Below are 24,274 nucleotides of genomic sequence, written 5' to 3' on the forward strand. Positions count from 1 at the left end.
TCGATACCTTAACCTGAGGATTTCACTAAGCCCTAGTGTGTGTATTTCTCCAGTGTTTTACTGCACATTCTAAAATAAAATTAGCATTAGTATCCAACTGAAATTTTATTCAAAATTTGTTCATTTCCAAGCACAAAAAAAATGAATTCTAGTCGCTATTCTTTCCAAGAAGCATATCATTTAGTCACGTAAAAATTATGAACCAGTCTCCAATGCATCTCACTATGTTACAGTAAAGGACAAGTGACAACTTTTATGTAATTCACCCAATTCACTCAATGAGACGGCTTGCTGCATTAGATTTGTTGTTGTTGTTGTTGTTTTTTGCTAAAACTAGATAAACACTATCTGAGTTATGCACATCAAAACATTAACTACTGACTCAGAAATCTAAATCCACCAGTTGTGATTATGAACTGCTCTGGCTACTGCAATTTGAAGACACCTATAAAATACTGTATGTCGTTCACTCAACATTTTTACTAACAAACTTCGGTTTCAGAGAAGTGTATTCTGATTACGGTATTTCCTATAATCAAACACAGGTGGTCAGAACTGTCACTTCTGAATGCTCAATAACAGTAATTCACAAGCGGGTTACTTGTATTTGAGCACACATGATTACAGACAGTCCAAGTAGGAAATTTTAATTATAAAATGTTGAAAAAAACTCCCTGAAAGTCAGAAGATTTTTATTGTGTTTTATTCTGCACATTCGGGTTCTGCAGTGGTTGAAGGATGCAACAAACAAATCTGTGATCAGACTGGAGAACATCACCCTAGCTGAAAAGGGAGGGAAGATGAAGAAGCAGGCTCAGCCTGTGGCTTGAAATAGCAGGGAGAAAAAGAGATTTTGCTTCCTCTGCCTGTTGGTCCAATGGACAGTGTGAAACTGGTGCCTACAAATGATCATCACTTTCGCTGCACACTAAACCTTCAATACAGTGTAGTCTACACTACAGCTTGCCACCTTACAAAGAGACATAATTTGAAACGGTATATCCAAATTTTGTGAATTTGACAAGGCCACTTATACAATTGTGAAGCTGTCTTCCTTCCCAAAGTAATAAAAGAAAAAACAAAATTCAGAAATATCTTTTTCACCTTGCCCTTTCTTCCCACTTGTAGATGAAGAACTCTTTACTGCAGCAATACAGAATAGTACATTTCTACTTTATACACAGAAAGAAATGACTGCATACCAAATAAGCATGGGCCATCTGTACAAAAACAAAACAAAACAAAAACAAACAAACAAACAAAATCCATGGAAAAATTCTTTTATCTTCATGTATAAAGATATGTTATTTATATTGTTTCAATTTTAAACAAAATTCCAACAGCATTGCTAATGGTAAACTAAAACCTTTTCCTAACCCAGAAGCAAAGATGTGTTTGTTTTTGTGACATTAAAAGTACACATCAAGACATTCACTGTCACTGGTGGGTCACATTTTGCTAACAGCTCAAATTAATTACTAAAATTTTAAAATAGCATTGTGACCATTTTTTCTAGAAAAATTCAAGTTATTTCTCCAGGCCACAAATATGTAGCCAGTACTGACTTCTTGTCTATGAATTTAATCCTGCCAGCTATGACTTAGAGTACTTCTGTGACTAAATCCTGCCCAATCAAGTTTCACAACAGGCCACTCACCAGACTTCAAGAGTTGGAATTCTTAAATTTCAACAGACAACCCAAGAGCTGATACCATGCTGTACACGCCATGATATTTCTTGTTCTTTTAATCAGATACATGTAGAGATACCCTAGAGTAATCATTATGTAAGCAAAGAAAATAGGAGATGCGCATGACCTGTCAGATGACACAAGCTTGTTTCTTAAAATTTATTTTATACTGTTTTCCCAAGAATATTTTAAAATACCTTAATGCTAGAGCTTTGGCTACTTTATGAGACTGTTCCAGAACCTTAAAGACATTACCCCTAACAATATGTTTCCTTACTACTTAGTTTCTTGGTTTCATCTGTTGGACTCGCATGAAAATACATCTTTGTTTTTATTTATAGACCTCAAACACTTGTTGTCTTTGTGCACCCATGTACAGTAAAGCTATTTAGGATGAAAAGGTAATTGTTTCATTACTGCTCTCCTTTATGTTAGATAACTAAAATGAACGCACATCCTGAAATTTAGTATTTCATATGTACAATGGATCTCTAATAAAGGAATTGTGATGTTGTGTAACTTCTTTTCATTATTTAATTTAAGTAACATGAATTACATGTATTGTAATGAAATCCCTTAGTTTCCCATAAAAATACTACAGCAAATACAAATGGTAAAATATATATTTGACTGATACAATTCCACAATGTCCTTAGATTTATTACAATCTTTCTTACTGGTAACTTTATTTGGAAAATCAGTTCTGTAGTAACTGAACACAAAAATGAAAACTTGTATTCTCACTTCCAGTCTTTTCCTGGCTTCCAAGAACACTGTGTAGTTTCAGTGTAGCCAGGTGAAATAATATTTAATACACTTCTGGCATTAAACATGGTGTTTTGACAACAAAAACATCACTGAAAACAAGTACATACTTCTAAGCACTACTTCAACATTTTTGTAAAGCATATTGACAATCACACTGCAGAGGTAAGATAGTTCTACATACTGAAGCGACAGTATTGAAATATCTGTATGCTGCCTACAGAAAAGAAAACATAGCTTGATGTGTGTATAAATAACACTGTATATGGGAATTCAGTAAAATTGACAAGCAATTCAGCAGAAAATGCCATAACATGGTTTGATAGTACAAACGTACCAGTTTTGCCACTATTAATTTTAATAAAAACAATTAATTCCCCAAATGATTTTAATTTCAGCTTGTACATTCCTCTGGACTTACCAGAGACAGAATAGCAATATGACTTTTTAAGCAGCAAAACATATACTATTCTAAGATTTCTGTAAAGAAAAACCAAGTGAATAGAAAATTTATAAACTGTTAATCAATATGTTAGAAAGCAGGAAGCTCAAGGGAAAAAAGAAATGCAGCAGGATTGGCCACAACTTCTACCCAGAACAGGGAAAGAGGAACATTCATTTAGAATAACTGTACAGCAGGAATCCCTCCAAGATATTATAAAGGGAGACTTGAAGGGGGTGGAAAAATGTCACCCATTATTCTTACTTTAAGAATATTGATACAGATTGTTGTTCATACACAGGTTCATGTTAGGCACTTAGCATACTCATTCCAGTCTAAAATAAAATACTGAAAACCTCTAGAGAAGCTGAAAAAAGCTTCAAAAAGTTTCACTTAGACTCGAATTCCAAACAGAACCTATAAACTGTTAATTGTAACTAATCACTACAGAGTTTGTCTACTGATCTTATGTGCTGGAAAACACATCAGTATGTGTTTAGTATGAATAACTAAGTTTTATACCAAAATAAGTACATTTGCCAAACAATTGTATCTAATGGGACATACCAAAGGGGACCATCACTGAACCTGAGGATTAGATCTGGGAAAAACAAAATTCTTTTTCTATTATGCATTAACAGCTGGCTTTTGCAAGCAACAGTCAGGTTACTTTATTTTTAATTCAGGTCTGGAACATTAAAAAGTCATCATGCTTCTTATATCCGGGGACTCACTACTTACTAAGTAAAAAATTTCAGAGTTAAATATAAGTAGGGGACTATTTTAATACACAAAAGATGTCAGTGAACTTTTTGTGAGAGAGATGGTATGAGATCTCAGTAGTCCTATTGAAACCAGAAGTCTATACAAGAAATTAATGATTCTATGTTCAAAGCTGCCTGTTCTCCCTGATGGTGAAATCAAAACTTATTTAGGCTTATTTCAACACACATGATACTCCATGCAAAAGATATATTTTTTTAATTTACCGCTTTTTGGCAATTATTAGAGGAACTAAAATCAGAAAATAAAGTCAACCTTTCCTCGTAAAAGAGTTTCAGTGACATCAGTCAACTTTAGAACAAGGGTTCGTACCCATCATGCACCTTCTGTCATCACTTTCTTCCTTTTAACTATATGTAAACTAAAATTACACAAAATAGGAGTGGTTTTAAATGAAGAATAAGAAAAACTTACCCTATAGAAAGCAGTTGTCAGGGGTAGTAATGCTGCAGCAATGCTATATTCTTCTGAAGACGAACAATCCTTCAAGAGAAACATAGGAAGGAAATTAGCAATCATTTTCAATTTTTTGCATTATATAATTTCATTTCTGCCTCACGCAGTCCCTATAACTATCCTTCCTAGATATCTTTTAATCATTTGAAATAATGTAAGACTAATATATATATGCATGTGTATACATGTGCACATTTTCCCTTGATTTTGGCTAGATAGGTTTTGCTATGATTGTTCAAATTTAAAGAATTTATTAACCTTTATTAGCCTTTTTAAAATTCCTATATCTGAATCACAAGTTCACCAACACAGTTTACATATAAAAGGAAACAAAAAAAGGTAGCTTGCTTCCATTTAGGTCCACAGCATATTTGACTAGAAAATGGAAGTGATGTGCTGACCAAAAAATTTACTTTCAAATAATTTATACAAAGAAATTGACTTTTATTTAATATGAAATCATCACCTCTACTACAGCTTGACACAAGATTTACTTTAAAAGAGGACAAAAACCATCTCTTGTCAGCCTTGGAATGCCTCATTCAACTGTCAAGTGTGTCATACATGTCTCTCTAGGCTGAAAAGGGTATGCCAAAGTAAATCAACCAGTAATTGTGCTGATGAAAACAGTAATTTTATCATGGAAGTCTTTTAATTGGAAATAATTGGACTGTAACTTAATATTTAAAAACAAAGCTCCTTGAATTTTGAAGACTTTCAAAAAACAGAACAAAAAATATTCATCAAGAGTTTGAAAAATATATATTTTTTATTTCTTCATTATTTTTTTCATTTGCTCTTTTTTCTAATTTTGGAAAATACAACAACGCACATAGCTCTAACATGACAACTCTATCAGCATTGTGCCCCTGCATAACGAATGGCTAACCATTTCCATTTGAATAACTCAATTCAATATTATTAATGTTCATGCCTACAATGGGTACCCCATTTATTATGTATTAACAATACATAACATTCAACCAAATTCCAAAATTGAAACATCTCAAGTGTTCCTCTGGCAGACTTTTCATTTATGCCTTCTTCTCATTGTATTTCCCCCTCGGAGTTCTCTAAAACACAACTAAGAAAAATTTGGCACCAGCCAACTGTGATAGCAAAAATGTAAAATCCATATTATTGGCACAATTATGTTAACAATGATCATAGAGGTGGTAGTTGTAGTACATGCGGTGCTCCTTCTCAAATGGCTGCTGACTGATTATGCAATGCAGGTTTAAAAACATAGACTAAAAAGCTTGTTACAAGACTATTTTTCTTCCCATATTTTAAAAGTCCATTTCATCACTTCCAATAATAAATACTTCAGCTTCTATTAATAGAGCCCAGCTAAACAAAATATCACTGGATATACACAGTCAAACATTGTGGCAGTTAGAAAATTACTTACATGTGTATTTTGTATGTGTATGTTGTAGGTAGACAACAGGTTTATAGATAAGAAGCTTTATCTTTGCATAGAGCTATTGAAGGCTCTAACTTGTCTAACTCTGTATGAATGCATGTATAATAACTGTCCACGGAAAACAAAAGATGTTCAGCTGCTCAGATTTTCTAACACATTCCAATCTGGTAGAGAAAAGCAGTATGAAAAGTAGACACCGAAAAACTTGATGTATGTTAATGCCTTTCAGGATTCTGACATGTGAATACACAAAATTTGTATGCAGAATCATTTTATGTCGAAGTCAAAACAGTAACACTAAAGGACATAGCCTCAACTGCTTTTCATTCTCAATATCAGCATTATTTTCTATTGTTATTTTCTATTGTTATCCATACTTCCAATCCCCATTTGGAACTTTGGATGTATATTTGCATTTTTATATAAAGATACGAAAAATACTGCTAGTATTTTTCAAATTGTAAGAAAACTTCTCATTTAAAATCAGACTTTACAACCCTTAGGAGTACTCCACAGTTTTCAAGGAAATGCATATCTTATTTCTGTATGTGCTTATTTATAACCAGGTACCAAATGATCCATCCTGATTATTTCAAGATATCTACTTAATCCTTTAGCTCAAATTATTTATAAGAGCTTTTGGCTTTTACCCCAAATATACATAAAAATATCTTTATTAAAACTGAGCAATGTATCTTCACCGAGAGAGCATCCAATATACCAAGAGCTAACATATGTCTCAAAGATATATATCACAGCCACATAAACAACATAGTGTATTATTTTTCCATTTCTTCTTGCAAGTATGAAATTCTCCACATATTCTATGTCAGCAGTACCCCCTGGACTTGTAGTATGAATGTATTATCTACATATATTTTCTTCTCCAGCGCGTGTAAAATGATCTGTTTGGAATTAAATATAATACCACTGTTTTGAGAAGAGTAAAACTAACCAAGTATTCATCTTCCTTGTAGTAGCATGACAGAACGCCACAGTTAACAGAGCCGTTACACTGAAATCACAGCCTCTCAATTACAGGCAAACCAAAGCACTGGAAATGTCGTATTGTATTTAATGAATTTAGACTCTTGAAACAAAGAAATCCAGCTGCTTTATCCACAATAATACCTTTACCAATCATGAAAAATATCTCTTTCTACTGCTACAGAGGTATACAAATCAAATACTGTAAAATAATTATAGCTGTTTTATAATTAGAGCTGTTTCCTTATGTTGCACAAAATGAAGCTGAAACACATGGGTGGGGAGGGATCAAATACTCTCAGCAAATTAATTTCTTTGAAACAATGTCTAACGACAGTGAAATTTGGACTTCTGTCATAACATGTGCAGAGTGCTTTGAATCCACACCTAAGTTAGGTGAGAACCTTACGTATATTCTGGCAAACTGATCACATATTTCTTTGACAGGTAGTTGCTGAAGTCTACAGCAAACCGGAAGCGTTACAGTAATTTGTATACCTTTTTTATACTTACTGTTTACTAAACTGAATTTAAAAAAAAAAAGTAATAAAATCAAAATGATTTTCCTTACATTACTTACTTTGATAATAGCTGTGATTTAATGTTATGTTCTACTCAGACTAAGTATGCAGCAAAGCTTTCGCGGTTAGATACTATCATCACATTGCAGAAATGACAGCTAGAAGTTGCAGTTGGGTTGCTTGGGTTGGATGCCTGCGTCTGGTGGCACACAGGAAGGCACCAATGGCTTCTGGAGTCTGGTAGGTGCCTCAGGCTTCCAATACTGCAAAGGAGAGGTAACTCTTCTCCTTCTTGATTCTACAATCAAGTACTTGTTCTTGATTTCAGAACAAGTACTGACCTGAACTTTTGTTTGGAAAACACAGTACATAATCATCAAATTGAAATGCCCTCCACAATTTGATCCTAGCAATGAACAGCCACAAAAAGACACATGAGGAGAAGATTTCTTGAGCTGCTATTCAAGGTGCAAGCTTAGATTCAACTACTGTTGATGTTCCACTGGCTACAAGAGCAAGCTGAAGTGAGTGAAACAGTAACAGTTAAGCACAAACCTACATAAATTCTTGAACGGGCCACAGTAAATAACAACTGAGATGTAGGGATTTCTGCTTTCTCTTTATCACATGATAAAAGTCTGGTAGAGACATATTAAGTATTTGGTAACATTTGGAGTTTCCTACTGAACTGCAATTGTCCTCTTAAATCCATCTTGATAGTCTTTCTCATTAAGTGCTAGCTAATACAGGTTGAGGCTGTACTACGCCACACTCTGCTGTGAACAGTAAGCTTTTCAGACATCATGTTTTTAATAATCTATAGAAATATGAGTATGCTGAAAATTTAGGACCCAACTTCACTTTACAAGCAGCAGCACTATAAATAAATGGAATTACCTACAAATCAACATGCATTTCAAATTGCATGAAATCAACATGCAATTAATGCTTTCAAACTAACAAGCTAAACATGGCAGCTTTTGGTCCTTTTTTTTTTTTTTTTTTTTTTTTCCAGTACAGTATGATGTACACACACTCTATTAAAAATACTGCTGAAGTAACCCTCAATACTGCCTTGCACCTCCTGAGAACTATTGGATGCTGTCAATTTTCATGAAGACTGAGACCATTTGTCACTCCGTGTGACTAAGGCTGTAATGAATCATGAAAAAATGCCAGAAAATTTAGAGCTCCATGTATTTTTAAAGTACTAAGAGAAGAACTGCTAACTCAGCATGTGTAAGGTAACCATAAACTATGTACACTGGCTACAAATTACAGGTATAATACTCGTTTCAAGTTCCCAGATGATTTCAGTGGTGCCAGGATTTAATTTTTATTGTTACAGCTATACTATGTGGGTAGATTTCTACTGAATCTCAGCATTTTTATTGTCAATACAGTTTATATTATGGAAATACTTGTGACTATCAAATCTAAGGCAAAGACTATTCTTTTCATTTAAAGCAGTAAGAGAATTCAGCAGTCCAGTTTAGGAAAAGAAAAAAAAAAAAAAAAGGTCTGTTTTTTAAAAGGAGTAAGGATCATCATGTTGAACTCTAATTTAATACAAAACTAGAATTTAATTTCAATGAGCTGATTTTAGATAAATCATTTCTTTTCACCAGATAAACTGAATAAACTTTTTGCATCCATATATAAATATGTTAATGCCATCAAACTATAAAAATGGTAGTCTATCAAAACCATAGGATCCACTCAAATTTATCAAATGAAGTAAAGATATTCTACCACCTCAGAAACACCCACAGAGATATTACAGACATCATCTACTAGAATCTCCTACTCTCCTTAATAGAAAAAGGCAAGATTTCCATTCCATTACTACAAAGTCTCATTCTGACTTGAAAGAAGCACTTAAACTACTAGACTATAGGATTTAAAAAAGAATACCTATTCCGTGTTGATCAATGGTATGACCAATGTCCTTTATATTAAATCTCAGTAGAGTTAAAAATCTAAGTAAATAAACTACTAATTTTACAATATACTGCTTATATCTAATATAATTATATGCTGCCTTGATAAAAAGGAGACAAGAGAGACCAATTTGGAATTTCCAGTGTAACTTTTAAGAGTATTTAAACTGTAAGATTTAACTCTACAAATAAATCCATCCTCTGGAGCAATACTCTAATTGACATTTTGTTAAAATAAATGCAAATATGTCACTAGTCATTACATTACTTATTACTACCAGTTAATAATGAACTTCAAAAGAAATTTTATAATCTGTTTTTTCTGACTACATTTTGGATAAAATCTTCTTACTGAAATAACAAGCAAAATTACTTTTTCAGTGAAAATTAACGTACAATTACTTTCTTCTTGACCTTCATATGCAATTTTGCCTGGTAAATCTAATCTACCATCCCTGCTCACTGCTGCTCTCCTTTATAATGAGATCAAAGATTTCTTTTCTTTTTGTCACTAAAGGTGAAATCTGACTTTATTAAGACAACTAAAATTTTGTTAAATTAGATACAATTCTTCTGGGACTTCAGAGACAGGATGGGAAGACATACCTGGAAGACCCATATAGCTGATAACATGGGGACTGATCTACCAATAGAACTACAATATAGAAACATGGAAGATACTGCCTTATGTTACTGCTTATTGGGTATTCAATTCTCATTACTTCTAAAGCTTCTCATTTTGATAAGGATATATTATTAACTTAAAATTATTAATTTAGAAAATCAAGTCTGTCTTCATAAATGACCCTAGCACATTTTAAGTTCGTTGCCCAAGATTTTAACTTTTGTTCTACTTAAAATACTGTTGCAGTGATTCTTAGTAAATAAGAACAAAAATACAAACTCTTACTATCTCTTGTTTCCAGGCTTACCATTCACTAAAATCATGCTGTAATCTTTTGAAAAGCAACTTCTCAGATTGCTACCTAGTCACTGTCTGACAGCAGTAATTTGAGACAAAGCCCATAAGGGACAGCGTTCGCCAGCACTCTGAATTATGCCAGACCTAATACTTCTTTCATCCTCTGTCACCATTACATGACAGAGAGACTGTTGTATGTTAGTATGGGAGCCAAAGCAGATGACAAAGGAACAGCACCCAACTTGGAAGAATCCTCAGTGATTTCTTTTGGCATTGCGTTCTTTCCGCCTGACAATGAGCCTTCATAAGGACCACTTTGTTAAGGAACCTTGCATGTCCACAGTGCGATGCAAGATGTTGTAAATCTGCCATTCAGGGCAGCAGGAGAACCTATTCTTTACTTTATTTCACAAAGTGCTTCATATTTGGCTTTACCTGGCCCTGAATTCTCATAGGTTCATCTGTCCTTCAAACACAGAAGGGACAGAATTTAATTAACGCAATTTAGATGCAATTACACATGCAGATAACTTTTATCCATTTTTTAATGTCTCCTTTTGCTTTACTCTGCATGTTAAGAAGTTAACAATGCAGCACGTTTTCTCCATGCAGCTTCATTTTACTTCTGATCACGACAAACCAATACAAGCAACATTTTACTCAAAGAGCTCTTGAGCTCCTCTCTCCCCACCCCCTTTTTCTTTCTCAATAAATACATTTCCGTCTAGGATTTAGATTACTCATTTCCTCCTTCCCATAACAAATTAGGTTTAGGAAATCAAGAACCCCAATTTTTATGTGCATAAATTACACATTCTTTGCTGGATTTTTACTGTACCCCAAAGGAGTAAAAAAGTGTAACTTTTTTTTTCAAGATACTGATAAACACAAGAATGCCATCCCTTGCGTCTAAGCACATCTGAGTTTCTTTAACAGAAATGCCATGCATGTTTCTGAATACTGTCATGAGGCCCATGGCAATAAAGTTCAACATACTCAGGCTGTAATCTTCTCCCAAGGAAATGGTTGGGATGCCAAGATGCCTTTTGACTTTTATTTCACAGCAGGGCTTCATTCACAGTGACTCTGTCCAAACCTTAAACTACACCAGCTGTGATACAAGGTCCTGCATAGTAATTTGTAAAAACTATTTGACAAACAACCCTCAAATCATAGAATGCATTGCAATTCATGACTGAACAGCGATCAATATCCATTAAGTACTCCGTTGGAAAGGGGTGATTGATTCATAATGTATTTCCATTGCAGCATATGTCTAACACCCCTGTAGACCAAAGCACTGATGCAGTGATTGCAAAACATAAATACAGGATACTTTGTAAAAACACTTTATAGACAGCCCAGTTAATTGAGCTAGCAAGTAACACAAAAAGGTTTAAAATACAGAAAAAGTTATTAAAACAGATGCAATAGCGCCACATCGTTAGTGCATACTCTGTACAATTTTTATAACTTCCTATGAATTAACACTTTTTTAGCATCAGAGTTGTACGAGTATATAAAAGCAATTCACTGAAAAATTAGTTTTTCATTTTAGAAAAATATTGTTTGGATGGAAGTGGAATTTTATAGCTATTTTCTGAAATGCAAACAGTCAACACTCAGGTCAAACAAATGAATTACCAAAAGGCTCTGGGTCTGATTCACTTTGGAGAGATTAAACAAACAGTGGTTGATGAAATGCAACTTGGAAGTAGTACTTTTCCATCAAATACCACATGATGGTAAAACCCTGTCATCCATCCTAGCACCCTGTCCAGCTGTATCTTGAAAATCTCCAGTGGTAGGGACACTACCATGTCCCTGGGAAGGTTGTTCCACTGATTGACTGTTCTCACTGTAAAAAAAAAATCTTTTATCAAGATAAAACCTTCCCTGGTACGTAAAAGTTTAGATACTCAAAGGAAAAGTATGCAGAAGATTATGCATACTTTGATGGCACAGTGATTTTTAATTATGCTAAAAGCTCTCACTGATGTCATCTTCGAAAAGAGAACTTTAAAACCTGAAGTTTTCTTGTATGAGACTTGTATGAGTTTTTACAGGTACTTTGTCCATTATGGGTGATTTTCTGGGGAAACACAAACAAAATACTTGGACAAGACCTTCATGAAGGCAAGCAACAGGTTTGGGTGATCTACAGGAAAGGAGGACTAAGGAAAATCTCCATCCTTTACTGGATGCAGGGGGAAACCTAGTGACAGGAGATGAGGAAAAAGCTGAGGTGCTTAGTGCCTTCTTTGTCTCAGTCTTTAGCAAAGACCAGTTGTTCTCTGGATACCCAATATCCTGAGCTGGTGAAACGGGATGGGGAGCAGATTGTGGCCCTCACAGTCCACAAGAAAATGGCTGGCGACCTGCTACGGCACTTGGATGTGTGCAAGTCGACGGGGCCGGATGAGATCCATCCAAGGGTGCTGAGAGAACTGGCAGAGGAGCTGGCCAAGCTGCTTTCCATCATTTATCAGCAGTCCTGGCTATCAGGGGAGGTCCAAGTCTACTGGTGGCTAGCAAACATGATGCCCATCTACAAGAAGGGCCGGAGGGCATACCCGGGGAACTACAGGCCTGTCAGTTTGACCTCAGTGCCAGGGAAGCTCATGGAGCAGATTATCTTGAGAGTCATCACGCAGCACTTGCAGGGCAAGCAGGCAATCAGGCCCAGTCAGCATGGGTTTATGAAAGGCAGGTCATGCCTGACGAACCTGATCTCCTTCTATGACAAAGTGACGCGCTGGGTGGACGAGGGAAAGGCTGTGGATGTGGTCTACCTTGACTTCAGCAAGGCTTTTGACAGCGTTTCCCACAGCATTCTCCTCAAGAAACTGGCTGCTCTTGGCTTGGACTGGTGCACGCTTCGTTGGGTTAGAAACTGGCTGGATAGCCGGGCCCAAAGAGTCGTGGTGAATGGAGCCAAGTCCAGTTGGAGGCCAGTCACTAGTGGCATCCCCCAGGGCTCTGTACTGGGGCCAGTCCTCTTTAATATCTTTATCAATTATCTGGATGAAGGGATCGAGTGCACCCTCAGTAAGTTTGCAGGCTGGACCGAAGGGCTGAGGTCAACTGCATGAAGTTCAACAAGGCCAAGTGCCGGGTCCTGCACCTGGGGCGCAATAACCCCAAGCAGAGCTACAGGCTGGGAGATGTGTGATGAGAAAGCTGCCAGGCAGAGAAGGACCTGGGAGTGATGGTGGATAGTTGGCTGAATATGAGCCAGCAGTGTGCTCAGGTGGCCAAGAAGGCCAACAGCATCCTGGCTTGTATAAGAAGCAGTGTGGCCAGCAGGGCTAGGGAGGTGATCGTCCCCCTGTACTCGGCTCTGGTGAGGCCGCACCTCGAGTACTGTGTTCAGTTTTGGGCCCCTCGCTACAAGAAGGACATCGAGGTGCTTGAGCGGGTGCAGAGAAGGGCGACGAAGCTGGTGAGGGGCCTGGAGAACAAGTCCTACGAGGAGCGGCTGAGGGAGCTGGGCTTGTTCAGCCTGGAGAAGAGGAGGCTCAGGGGCGACCTTATCGCTCTCTATGGGTACCTCAAGGGAGGCTGTAGCGAGGTGGGGGTTGGTCTGTTCTCCCACGTGCCTGGTGACAGGACGAGGGGGAACGGGCTAAAGTTGCACCAGGGGCATTTTAGGTTGGATGTTAGGAAGAACTTCTTTACTGAAAGGGTTGTTAGGCATTGGAACAGGCTGCCCAGGGAAGTGGTGGAGTCACCATCCCTGGAGGTCTTTAAAAGACATTTAGATGTAGAGCTTAGTGATATGGTTTAGTAGAGGACTGGTTAGTGTTAGGTCAGAGGTTGGACTCAATGATCTTGAGGTCTCTTCCAACCTAGATGCTTCTGTGATTCTGTGAACTTACAGAGCAAGCCTTACAGAAAGCATTTCCAGGCACGTGAAGAGCAAGAAATTGAGAACAGAAAGCACAAGCTGACCAGGGAACCACGTGCTGTGTCAAACAAAGACTCTGCCCTAAAATTCAGGAAAAAGTACAAAATGAATTGCCTTGCTTTGTTGCTGTTTAAAAATATTAGCAGAGTCTTTAGAACATAGAAAGCTCCAAGGAATAGGTAAAATAGACAATATTGCAGATGAATTGAAGGGATGCTCAGAATGAGAGGAAATGCAAATATTATGAAGTACCTTGTCATTAGGAAATAAACATTGTAAGAAAAACAACTGGAAGAAGTTAACAGATTTACTGTAGTGATATTAAGTTTCTTAACAACATGCAAGACTAATAGGAAATAGGAGGGGGAAGAATATGTTGTACAAAGTCAAAAACATTAAAAACATTGGTCTTACCAAGAGATATACTCAAGAAACAAAAACTAACGAACAAAACTATTAGAGAGTTTAACGATCTCAACCAAGAGAAGGAAAGCATCAAGAGAGTACAGAACAAAGACGCCCAGAATAACTAAGAAAATATATGAAAACATTACGCATAATGAACAGAAAAAAATTTATCAGAGATGCACATGCATACATATAGATACACACACACACCAATTGCATCCACAGACTTCTGTCAGGTGCCCCTGGGAATCCAAGTACATGTCTGTGTGAGTTTAACGCTGCCTCTGGGAGACGCATTTTCCACAAACTGCCAAAAGTGGAGTTTCTTTTCAAGATGCGTTTGTATTTGACATCTTGTTGCCGGACAGCTTCAGCTTTTCTACACCAACTTTGATAGTACTGAGAAGCTTTGCTACAGTTTTGGCAGAGGTATCAGTTCGCCTGTGTACAGCTGGACCAAAAGACAAGAAGAATGACAATGACCAGCTGTTTCTGGAAGAAGTTTTCTTGGATCAGCCTCATTGGTGCAGCTCCATTTGTGGATTCACGAACAAGCGTCAGCTGCTGGAAGCAGATATTTCTGGGTTGATCTGCAATGGCTGCAGAATTTCAAGGATGACAAAGGGCTTTTTTTTTTTTTTTTTTTTTTTTTTTTTTTTTTTGTAATTCTGCTTATTACAGGGTTGTGACTCTTCAGAAAGTCAGCAATGACTTTTCCATGCTAAGGCACAAATGATGCGTTGTAGTGGTTACACACTGGTGAATTTGATGGAACCTGAATCCCTTGTTGCCAATACTGCAGCCAGACCTCTCAATTCCTTAATAGACTGGAATCTAAATTGTCTATTGTGTTTCAGAAAGTAGTTGCAATTTTAACAACTTTAATACAAGTTGCTGTAGGAGTTGTTTAATCTAAAACTCAACCTTAAAGAGTATCAGAATCGGCTTATTCCTTATCATGAAAAAATCACACTACTAAAGCCATTATTGGAAACATCCCATTTCTGGGGGAGGAGGGAAGAGGTGGTAGAATGGGACAAAAAAATACTAACAAAACAACAAATTTATGGCTATATAACCGTAGTTGATAAGGTCTTTTAAAAGGCTAAATGGCTCATAGAAAAGAATATGTAAAGCAAACTGGAGAAACTGAAGGACGTATGTTGGGCAGGGTTAGGGAGCATGTTGTTAAGCAATGTCTATCTCGATTAACACATCAACTCTGTGTGAGCAAGAAAGAATGCTTTTGAAAAGCCTTGAAAGCTCAAGAGATTCAGGCATTTCAAGAGCTGCTTATTTAGTAAAGTGCTCCTTCCAAGATAACATTCATCAATGACATATATACATTCTAATAGAAATATTTAAACTATGGAAAATAAAACTTAGAAAAATATAGAAGTTTCATTTAACTTATTATGAAGTACTTTAAGTGTACAGATTGTACTTTCCACTGCATGAGCAGCAGCTTCTTTCTTATGGATACAGGCTTTATGTGAAATCTTACACTTTTTGTGGTTAAATATAACAAGTATGGTAAGTGTATACGACGTGTGGGAACTGTGTTTCTTTGAAGCTGTTATTAAAACTTAGTGCCTTTAATGTTAATGAATGCTTGTTTTTCTAAGAATACAGATCAAAACAAGTGCGAAGCATTTCTTGTAACAGAGAAATAAAGACAGTAGCAGAAACTGTAAAACAATTTTGAACCGACAACTGTACAACTATCCTCCACTTCTTTCAGTCTTAAAACTTCTTATATTAGTACTTCTTTTTGGAAATTTCAAATGGCTCCAGAAAATCTGAAGATTAGAATACTTTGAAGCAACTCCTCCACTTGGTCAGAGAAGTGAAAAAGTAAGCTCCCCAAATATATTGTTTTATACATCTAGTTGAACAGACATGCTCGGATGTTCTTGAAACAAATTCCTGTTCCCTGTATAGGGTTCTGCAGTGTGAGCAGTACTAGAGAGGGAAAGAAGTCCTTGAGCTTGCTGTGTGGACCAAAGAAGCAGAAGTTCAATAGTAATGTCAGTGTAGCTCTGCCTTCCAGCAAAATTGTTTCTCTGATACAAACCATAAGAAATCTCGGTACAGTATTTTTCTGTTCTGTAGATTTCCAAATCTTTGCTACTAAAAGTGTTCAGCTAAACTAGCCACAGAAAAGGCCTTCGTCAGCTTTTGAGCTGCGAACTAATACATTTTTGTTTTTATACTAACAGATATTCTCCTAGACTACCTTATCTTCCTTTCTCAGGGGCTTACTCCAAACACCTTACTGTTTTGTTACTATCTTCTTGAGATGATAGGGAAAAATAGTATAGGGAAAGGGGAGTCCTGCTATGGAAGTACAGTAAATGGCAATGCAAAGGAAAAGTTCAGAGAAGACAGTTTGGGATACAGTGAAATAATAAGCAAGTACTAATCTGAATTACACTCATGCTGCTTAAAAATCCTTCCACAAATTCAGCTGGAGCTTTCAGAAGGATGAGCCAGATTGCAATGGCTGAAAAATAGGAGCGTGTAGCGAAAAGCTGCTGAAGGACTGAATTTCGTTCTTGGGTGTTTTGGAAGTTTTAAGACCACAGTTTCTGATTTAGTGTTCTAATACATCATGCTGTGCCATCTTAGTCAACCATTCAACAAAAACTTCGAAATACTCATATTTACCATTCTTCTTCTAAAGTTCTTTGAACCTTCTCCTCTCCGTGGAAGATAAAATAATAAATAAGAATGATTTGTGTTTTCTACATGACTGCACAGTAAGAGAGACGGATGCAAAAGAACAGTACGGTGCTACTGTGCAGTATATTGATGCCGACTTGAGGAGTGAGACGATTAACGTGATAATGCAGTGGTGTTCTAGCATATAGAATGCAGTAACATGCAGTCTAAGAAGCTCCTCCCAAGAGCACATTGTATACAAACAGATTTATCAGCCTGGAAAGATCCCAGACAGCACGATATGCCACTTGCAGCAGTACTACTGCATTGACCTGAATAATGGCACATGAACTAAACAGCAAACTTGCTACATGACAAAGTAAACTTTCTATGACAAAGTGACGCGCTGGGTGGATGAGGGAAAGGCTGTGGATGTGGTCTACCTTGACTTCAGCAAGGCTTTTGACAGCGTTTCCCACAGCATTCTCCTCAAGAAACTGGCTGCTCTTGGCTTGGACTGGCACATGCTTCGTTGGGTTAGAAACTGGCTGGATAGCCGGGCCCAAAGAGTCGTGGTGAATGGAGTTAAATCCAGATGGAGGCCGGTCACTAGTGGCATCCCCCAGGGCTCTGTACTGGGGCCAGTCCTCTTTAATATCTTTATCAATTATCTGGATGAAGGGATCGAGTGCACCCTCAGTAAGTTTGCAGGCTGGAACGATGGGCTGAGGTCAACTGCATGAAGTTCAACAAGGCCAAGTGCCGGGTCCTGCACCTGGGGCGCAATAACCCCAAGCAGAGCTACAGGCTGGGAGAGGAATGGTTGGAGAGCTGCCAGGCAGAGAAGGACCTGGGAGTGATGGTGGATAGTTGGCTGAATATGAGCCAGCAGTGTGCTCAGGTGGCCAAGAAGGCCAACAGCATCCTGGCTTGTATAAGAAGCAGTGTGGCCAGCAGGGCTAGGGAGGTGATCGTCCCCCTGTACTCGGCTCTGGTGAGGCCGCACCTCGAGTACTGTGTTCAGTTTTGGGCCCCTCGCTACAAGAAGGACATCGAGGTGCTTGAGCGGGTGCAGAGAAGGGCGACGAAGCTGGTGAGGGGCCTGGAGAACAAGTCCTACGAGGAGCGGCTGAGGGAGCTGGGCTTGTTCAGCCTGGAGAAGAGGAGGCTCAGGGGCAACCTTATCGCTCTTTTTAGGTACCTCAAGGGAGGCTGTAGCGAGGTGGGGCTTGGCCTGTTCTCCCACGTGCCTGGTGACAGGACGAGGGGGAATGGGCTTAAGTTGAGCCAGGGGAGTTTTAGGTTAGATGTTAGGAAGAACTTCTTCACTGAAAGGGTTGTGAGGCACTGGAACGGGCTGCCCAGGGAAGTGGTGGAGTCACCATCCCTGGAGGTCTTTAAAAGACGTTTAGATGTAGAGCTTAGGGATATGGTTTAGTGGGGACTGTTAGTGTTAGGTCAGAGGTTGGACTAGGTGATCTTGAGGTCTCTTCCAACCTAGAAATTCTGTGATTCTGTGTGATACATTTTTAGTGAGGTGAAGAAAATTGCAGAGGTTTTAGTGAGTGAATAGAAAACATTTTGATGTGCCACAGGTGTGTAGAGGACTGACAGACTCCTCCCTCTGAGCAGGCAAAGCTCCTCTGGCACCAACATTACACAAATTACATCTTGTCTGAAAATTATCTCACCACTCTGCAGTCATGGTTCAATCTGCAATTGATCTAATTTGTTATCTTCTATTTACACTAATGGATTTATAAAATAAATCCATAAATATTTACATCAGTTTGACTCCTCTCCAAAACAGTCTTCTCTTTTTCCCCCCTCTTTGGGTATCACTGAAGGCTAGACCTCCACTTACAGTATTTTCATTAAACTTCATAACTGGGAATAATTGCAAGACAGTAATCTGCATATTCCCTGTTTTTACAATAACATAGGCAAAATAACCTTTTTTTCTTATGATAACTAATTATCTACGTTTATGTTTATTTTTGGAATGAATTAAGTAGAAAGCTGCAAGTGCCAAAATTTTGTAAGGTAAAATGCTTTGAGAGATTCACTGTATTAAATAAGCATGTATATACATTTACATGCAGTTGTTGTCTCATAAAATATGTTAAACTTGATTAACTTTTACAAATTATAAGAATGCAAAGACTAAAAATTCTTACTTTTGTTGGTGATAATGTATCAACTATCAGGTATACATCCATAAAAATATTTTTCCAAGTTTTCCAAACAATTCACCATTGTCTTCAAAGTTCATGATTTTTTCCTGACTTTAAACATGACGCTTAAGTGTCAGCCAAGTGTCAGGCTGTGGAGTCCCCCTCCTCGGAGATCTTTAAAAGCGGCCTGGATACAGTCCTGGGCAGCCAGCTCAAGGCAGGGCAGTTGGAACAGCTACAGTAGTCAGAAAAGCATCCTACCTGCCTAGCATACCAGTGATCACTGAAGTGAGACAAAGGAAATCTATATGGTAATATTGTAATCTTTGTATGATCACAGAAGAGCCTACAGTACCACAAACATTTCTGGAACAAATACATAAGAGTCCCATAGCCCGACAGATTCAAATCAAGGCATGAAGAAATATTAAATTAAGGAAATACCTCTCAGTTATCACCAAAGATAAAACTACTTTGCAGTAACAATTAGTAAATTTGGTTGTCTGTCATGAGGAAAAAAAAGCTGGAGAAATGACTATGAAGAATTTTTAAGGAATTTTTATTTTACAGAATTTTTAATGTATTTAGGTTATGACTTAAAATGAATTAACTGGAAATTAATTTGTTTGAGATTTCTTTCTTGAGATTTCTTTCTTGTTAGACTAGTGCCTGAGTAGCCAATTACATGGTAGTAATGAAATGAAGAGAAAATCGCAGGCTTTACCAGAATTTCAACTACCCCCAGGGACCTCTACGGTCAGATTCTTTTTACTGACCAAAAAAACTGAGCCACAATTTTTATTTTTTTTTTTTTTAATTTTGAAAATCCAATAGGAATAGATGCAGGAGATTCAAGGTCCAACCATCCCCCTACCACCAATGTCACCCACTAAACCATGTCCCTAAGCACCACATCCAACCTATCCTTAAACACCCCCAGGGATGCTGACTCCACCACCTCCCTGGGCAACCTGTCCCAATGCCTGTTGACTTAGGAACTTTCATTAAATAGGATTTGGTTCAAGATGGCTTGGAAAAAAGTCCCCCTCTCCAACAAATCCGAATGCCCTTCACTAAATATTCATGCTATCTAACAGTATTTATGGAGATGGATAAAACCCGAATAGATGCCAAGTGACATCAAAAGTTTGTGGACAACACAGAAAACTTCTGGCTGCAGAAACTTTCACACGCTCTTGTAGAAAAGCAGATCCAAGAATGAACAATTCTCCCCACAGTTTTACTCCTAAGTAACCTCACAAGAGAGGAATTTCAAGTAGGCTATTAAAAGTGAATTTTTTGATTAAAAAAAAAAAAAAAAAAGATGATCAGAATACATTTATTTTAGTATACCTGCTCTTAATTGTAAGAACAGAATGCCAGTTTTAAAGCCAGGAATGAGTACCACCAACGGCACCGTGATTAGACCTCATGTAAGATCTTTCATTTTTCCATAAGATCATTTTTCATGAGTAGTTTGCTTGACTGATTTTAAGTGAATCAGTTCTGATGCCTGTTGTTTTCATATGCATGTTTTATCTTCTTTTTGATATTAGAAATTACACAAGATAGATCAAGTTCATATCTGTTATATGGCATTTCATAACAAATTATCCTTAAGCAGTTTTTTGCATTAAGTATGTACAAAATACAAGTGGCAGTCTGAGTGCCTTTCTTAAAAGCTTAGCTGAAATACGGACAATCAAAGAAGTGATTCTCTGAATATCTCTCAACATCCTGTTTTTGATGTTGTCTGTAGTTACGGTTTTCATGTTTTTGATCCATGCAATGCTGCTTATCCACTAACCATGCCTAAGAGATTGTGAAAAGTAACTTAAAAACCACAAGCCTACTGTCAGTCTTCTTCACAGAAAGTAATGTTTTACATGGTATTTGTCTCTATAGGGGCTGAGGCTAAACAGATAGGGGATTGGGAAGGTAACAGCCATCTATCATAATCGAGTCAGGATCAAAGTCTATGACTTTCCTACACATACAATTCAGAGGCTAAGTAACAAATTGTATTAACATAACTGTAGTTGTGGCCTGTGGATTTTAAACAGAAACACATATGGTTAGTATTTCAGCTATTCCCAACTGACAAAGGAAAGGCTCCAAAATAGTCCATTAAAATAAATATTTTCCTTTAAATTGTTTTTTACAAAAGCAATTACACCTTTTAACTTCATAAATAAAATTGACTAAATTCCAAAGAAATCAATAGTTTAGAATCTTCAATTTGGTCTGAAAACAATAAATTAAGGGCTATTTTAGTCCATTAGTTTTGCCTGCATTAACATACTTTGTCTTCTTATGAACAGAAAATGCCCCAAACCACCACTTGTTTTGCCTCTGTTCTAATAATAAAACAATAAAAACCCAGTAAAGTCTTAGTTTAAGGGTATGAACCCCAACTTTTGCTGGCACATGGGCAAGTGTACTGATCCAAGAAACATGTATGTACATTGTATTTTGTGCCATCTGTGAATCTAGACTGTACTAATGCTAATCTTCTTGTACAAATGAAAAATACCAAAACTTGAGTGATACTTACAGAAAAGAAATCTGGAAGACTTAAAAGTACAGGAAAAAACATATAATATTAGGAATTACATTAATGTATTAGAAGTTTAAGGTATTACATGTGTACACAGAAAAATGAAGATTTGTTGAGAATTAAAATCATCGGTATTGTCAAAGGAAGCATCAAACGTAAAACTCAGAGGCCTACGGTTCAAAGGTAGACAGAATATTCTAACAGGAAAGATTTCTTTCTAAATAATAAGTGTTAAAAACCACGGCATCCCTCATAATCAAGGTTGATTTTTAGTGTGTTATTATTATCAAAAAAAAGTAAGACGTGGTGTAGTATGATTTGACTGGTCTAGTATAGACTAGTCTGATTTGACAGTCTACTATAGACTGCTTATGGTGAGGAAATACAAAAAGTAATCTTCACCACAGCTTGGTTACATAGTATTCTCCCATGCATCCTAAAAAACAATTCATGCAAGTCATAAATCTGGGCTATAATAATAAAAATTTATGTCAACAAGTGCCATATATATATATATATATATATATATATATTTCTTTTTACAATTTATGTAGAATGTCATGTGTTCTTTTGTTTGTATCTTTTCTATTTTTGTTCTTAAAACTTTGCACACATTTTTTTATGCAACAGTAGAGGTATGTCTATTACTATAATGGATTTTTTTCTTCTGTTGCCTGTTTCCTTAAAAACATCATTCTTAAATGCCACATACATTCATCACTTTATGCTCATCATATTAATGCACTTGCGAAAGTTTACATAAAATATTGACAAAACCCAGAACTCTGCTGTATTTTATGGAATTTATCTCAACATCACACTGGTTTTTGAATACAAGCAGCCAAGATTTCAATTGTTTAAACCAAAGGTTATACAAACATCATAGGAACCAAATGATTAGAAGAGTCCTAATGTATTTCAATGTTCTGGTTCAGAAATGACTTATGTGAAGAATAAATAAAAGATGATCATCTTACAGCACACTGACATTTTTGATGCAAATTCCTGAGAAAGAAACCATTTTAAAACAAACAAATTCAAAAAGTTCCTCAGTGGAATAATAAACCAGTCTTCTACATGGCATGTTTCTTCTGGTAAGTTGAGCACTACCAATAACCAAGGGAGAACACACCTTGCTGGCAGAGCAGGAAAGCACTCTGTTTCAGCTCCTCTAATACACCTCACTTTCACAGTTATTTGGAGGGTGATGTGCAGGTGGCGAAGCCCAGAGCGAGACACTATGTTAGACAGAAAAACTCTTGCCATTCATCTTAGTAACAGAAGATCGAACTAAACCTACATACATACACACATGTCTATTGGCAGCCACCACAGAACTATGTTCAGTGTCTGGGTACTGTACATCAATAGTACTCTGTATTTTGTTAGTTATTGTATAAAAAGTGACAAAAAGCTGATTAAGTGCATATATATGTACTTGACAGTATTACACACAAATCTATACTGAATTATATCAATGTACTGACATACAAATTATATATACACATAACATTTAAAATAAGAATATTTACCATGTATTCTTTTCATATTTTCATTAAATATAAAACAAAAACAAACTTTTTGCGAAAACAAAAGTCACTGATTTCACTTGTTTTAATTAGCAAAATGCCTACTCCTTTCAACATCAAAACTTCTTTTTTCCTTAAAAAAAACAAAACAAACAAAAAAAAACCCTACCTTTCATCAGTCCACCTCTCTCATGGGCAGGCTACAGAATAACTACACAGCAGTATAACACAATTCCTAAACCAGACTTATTTTATTTACAACAGTGAGTAGCATACATCCACACGTCTGCTTTTCATCAAGACAACCAAAAATATTTAGAACATGGAGTTATTAGAAATGCGCGGCAACCACAAGGATGCAATTAACAGTAATGAACACTTAAGAGCAGTTAGAGCCTACCACGTCAAGAAGCTGCATGGTTTCAATAAGATATCTATGTGTGAGCAAACACATGCAAGCTTGCCCTGCGTTAACAGGGAATCCTGGAGGCCTGAAGAAAGGCCGGTGAGAGCAGACGGCCATGAGGAGCACCGACCTGTCTGCAAACCAACCCAGAGAGCTGGCCGGCAGCATGGGGTTACAGCCCTCTCCTCAACCCTGACAAGGGGCCACCTTTTGTGGCACCCTCCTTTGGAGTCCGGAGGTCTGCTGCTTCAGTGGTACCACATTTTAAACGGCACATCCCCTTTTTAAAGGGTATCACATTTTTAGTTATCTGCAAGCTAGCTACGACCTGACTGAAATCAACGCAGCCCAGACACAGACAAGCTGTCTGCCCTTTGGATACCTTATCCTGTGTTTTTTCCAAAATGCTTACATCGCTATATAAACGTCACATAAGACCTGCTAAAAACATCTTTACTCCCAACATACCTCTTCTTGTTGTTTTGCTTCAGGGCCTTAATTTCACTTGTGCCTCTGAAGGCACCACACGGGCTGACTGAGGGCGCAGGTGCCCCAGGCTGGTCCAAGCCAGTTCCAACTGGTTCTGGCTGGTTCCAGCTGGTTCTGGCCAGTTCCAACCAGTTCCGGCCGGTTCCAGCTGGTTCTGGCCAGTCCAGCTGACCCGCAGAGAGCTGGCAATCAGCCAGAGGAGCTGGGCTGC

The 24,274-nt window shown here is 37.3% G+C and overlaps 1 protein-coding gene across 5 annotated transcripts in view; it reads right to left on the minus strand.

Annotated features, from left to right (window-relative positions):
- Positions 1 to 24,274, minus strand: part of SBF2 (SET binding factor 2) — a 253,227-nt gene that overhangs the window by 68,138 nt on the left and 160,815 nt on the right. For all 5 annotated transcript variants that reach the window (XM_082761347.1, XM_082761346.1, XM_082761349.1 and 2 more), the window contains one exon: positions 4,095 to 4,163. In XM_082761347.1, coding sequence (XP_082617473.1) covers positions 4,095 to 4,163 — 69 coding nt within the window. The remainder of the gene's footprint in view (positions 1 to 4,094; positions 4,164 to 24,274) is intronic.

This window comes from Aythya marila (genome assembly GCF_965140915.1).
Source record: "Aythya marila genome assembly, chromosome: 5".
In the NCBI taxonomy this organism is placed as follows: domain Eukaryota; kingdom Metazoa; phylum Chordata; class Aves; order Anseriformes; family Anatidae; genus Aythya; species Aythya marila.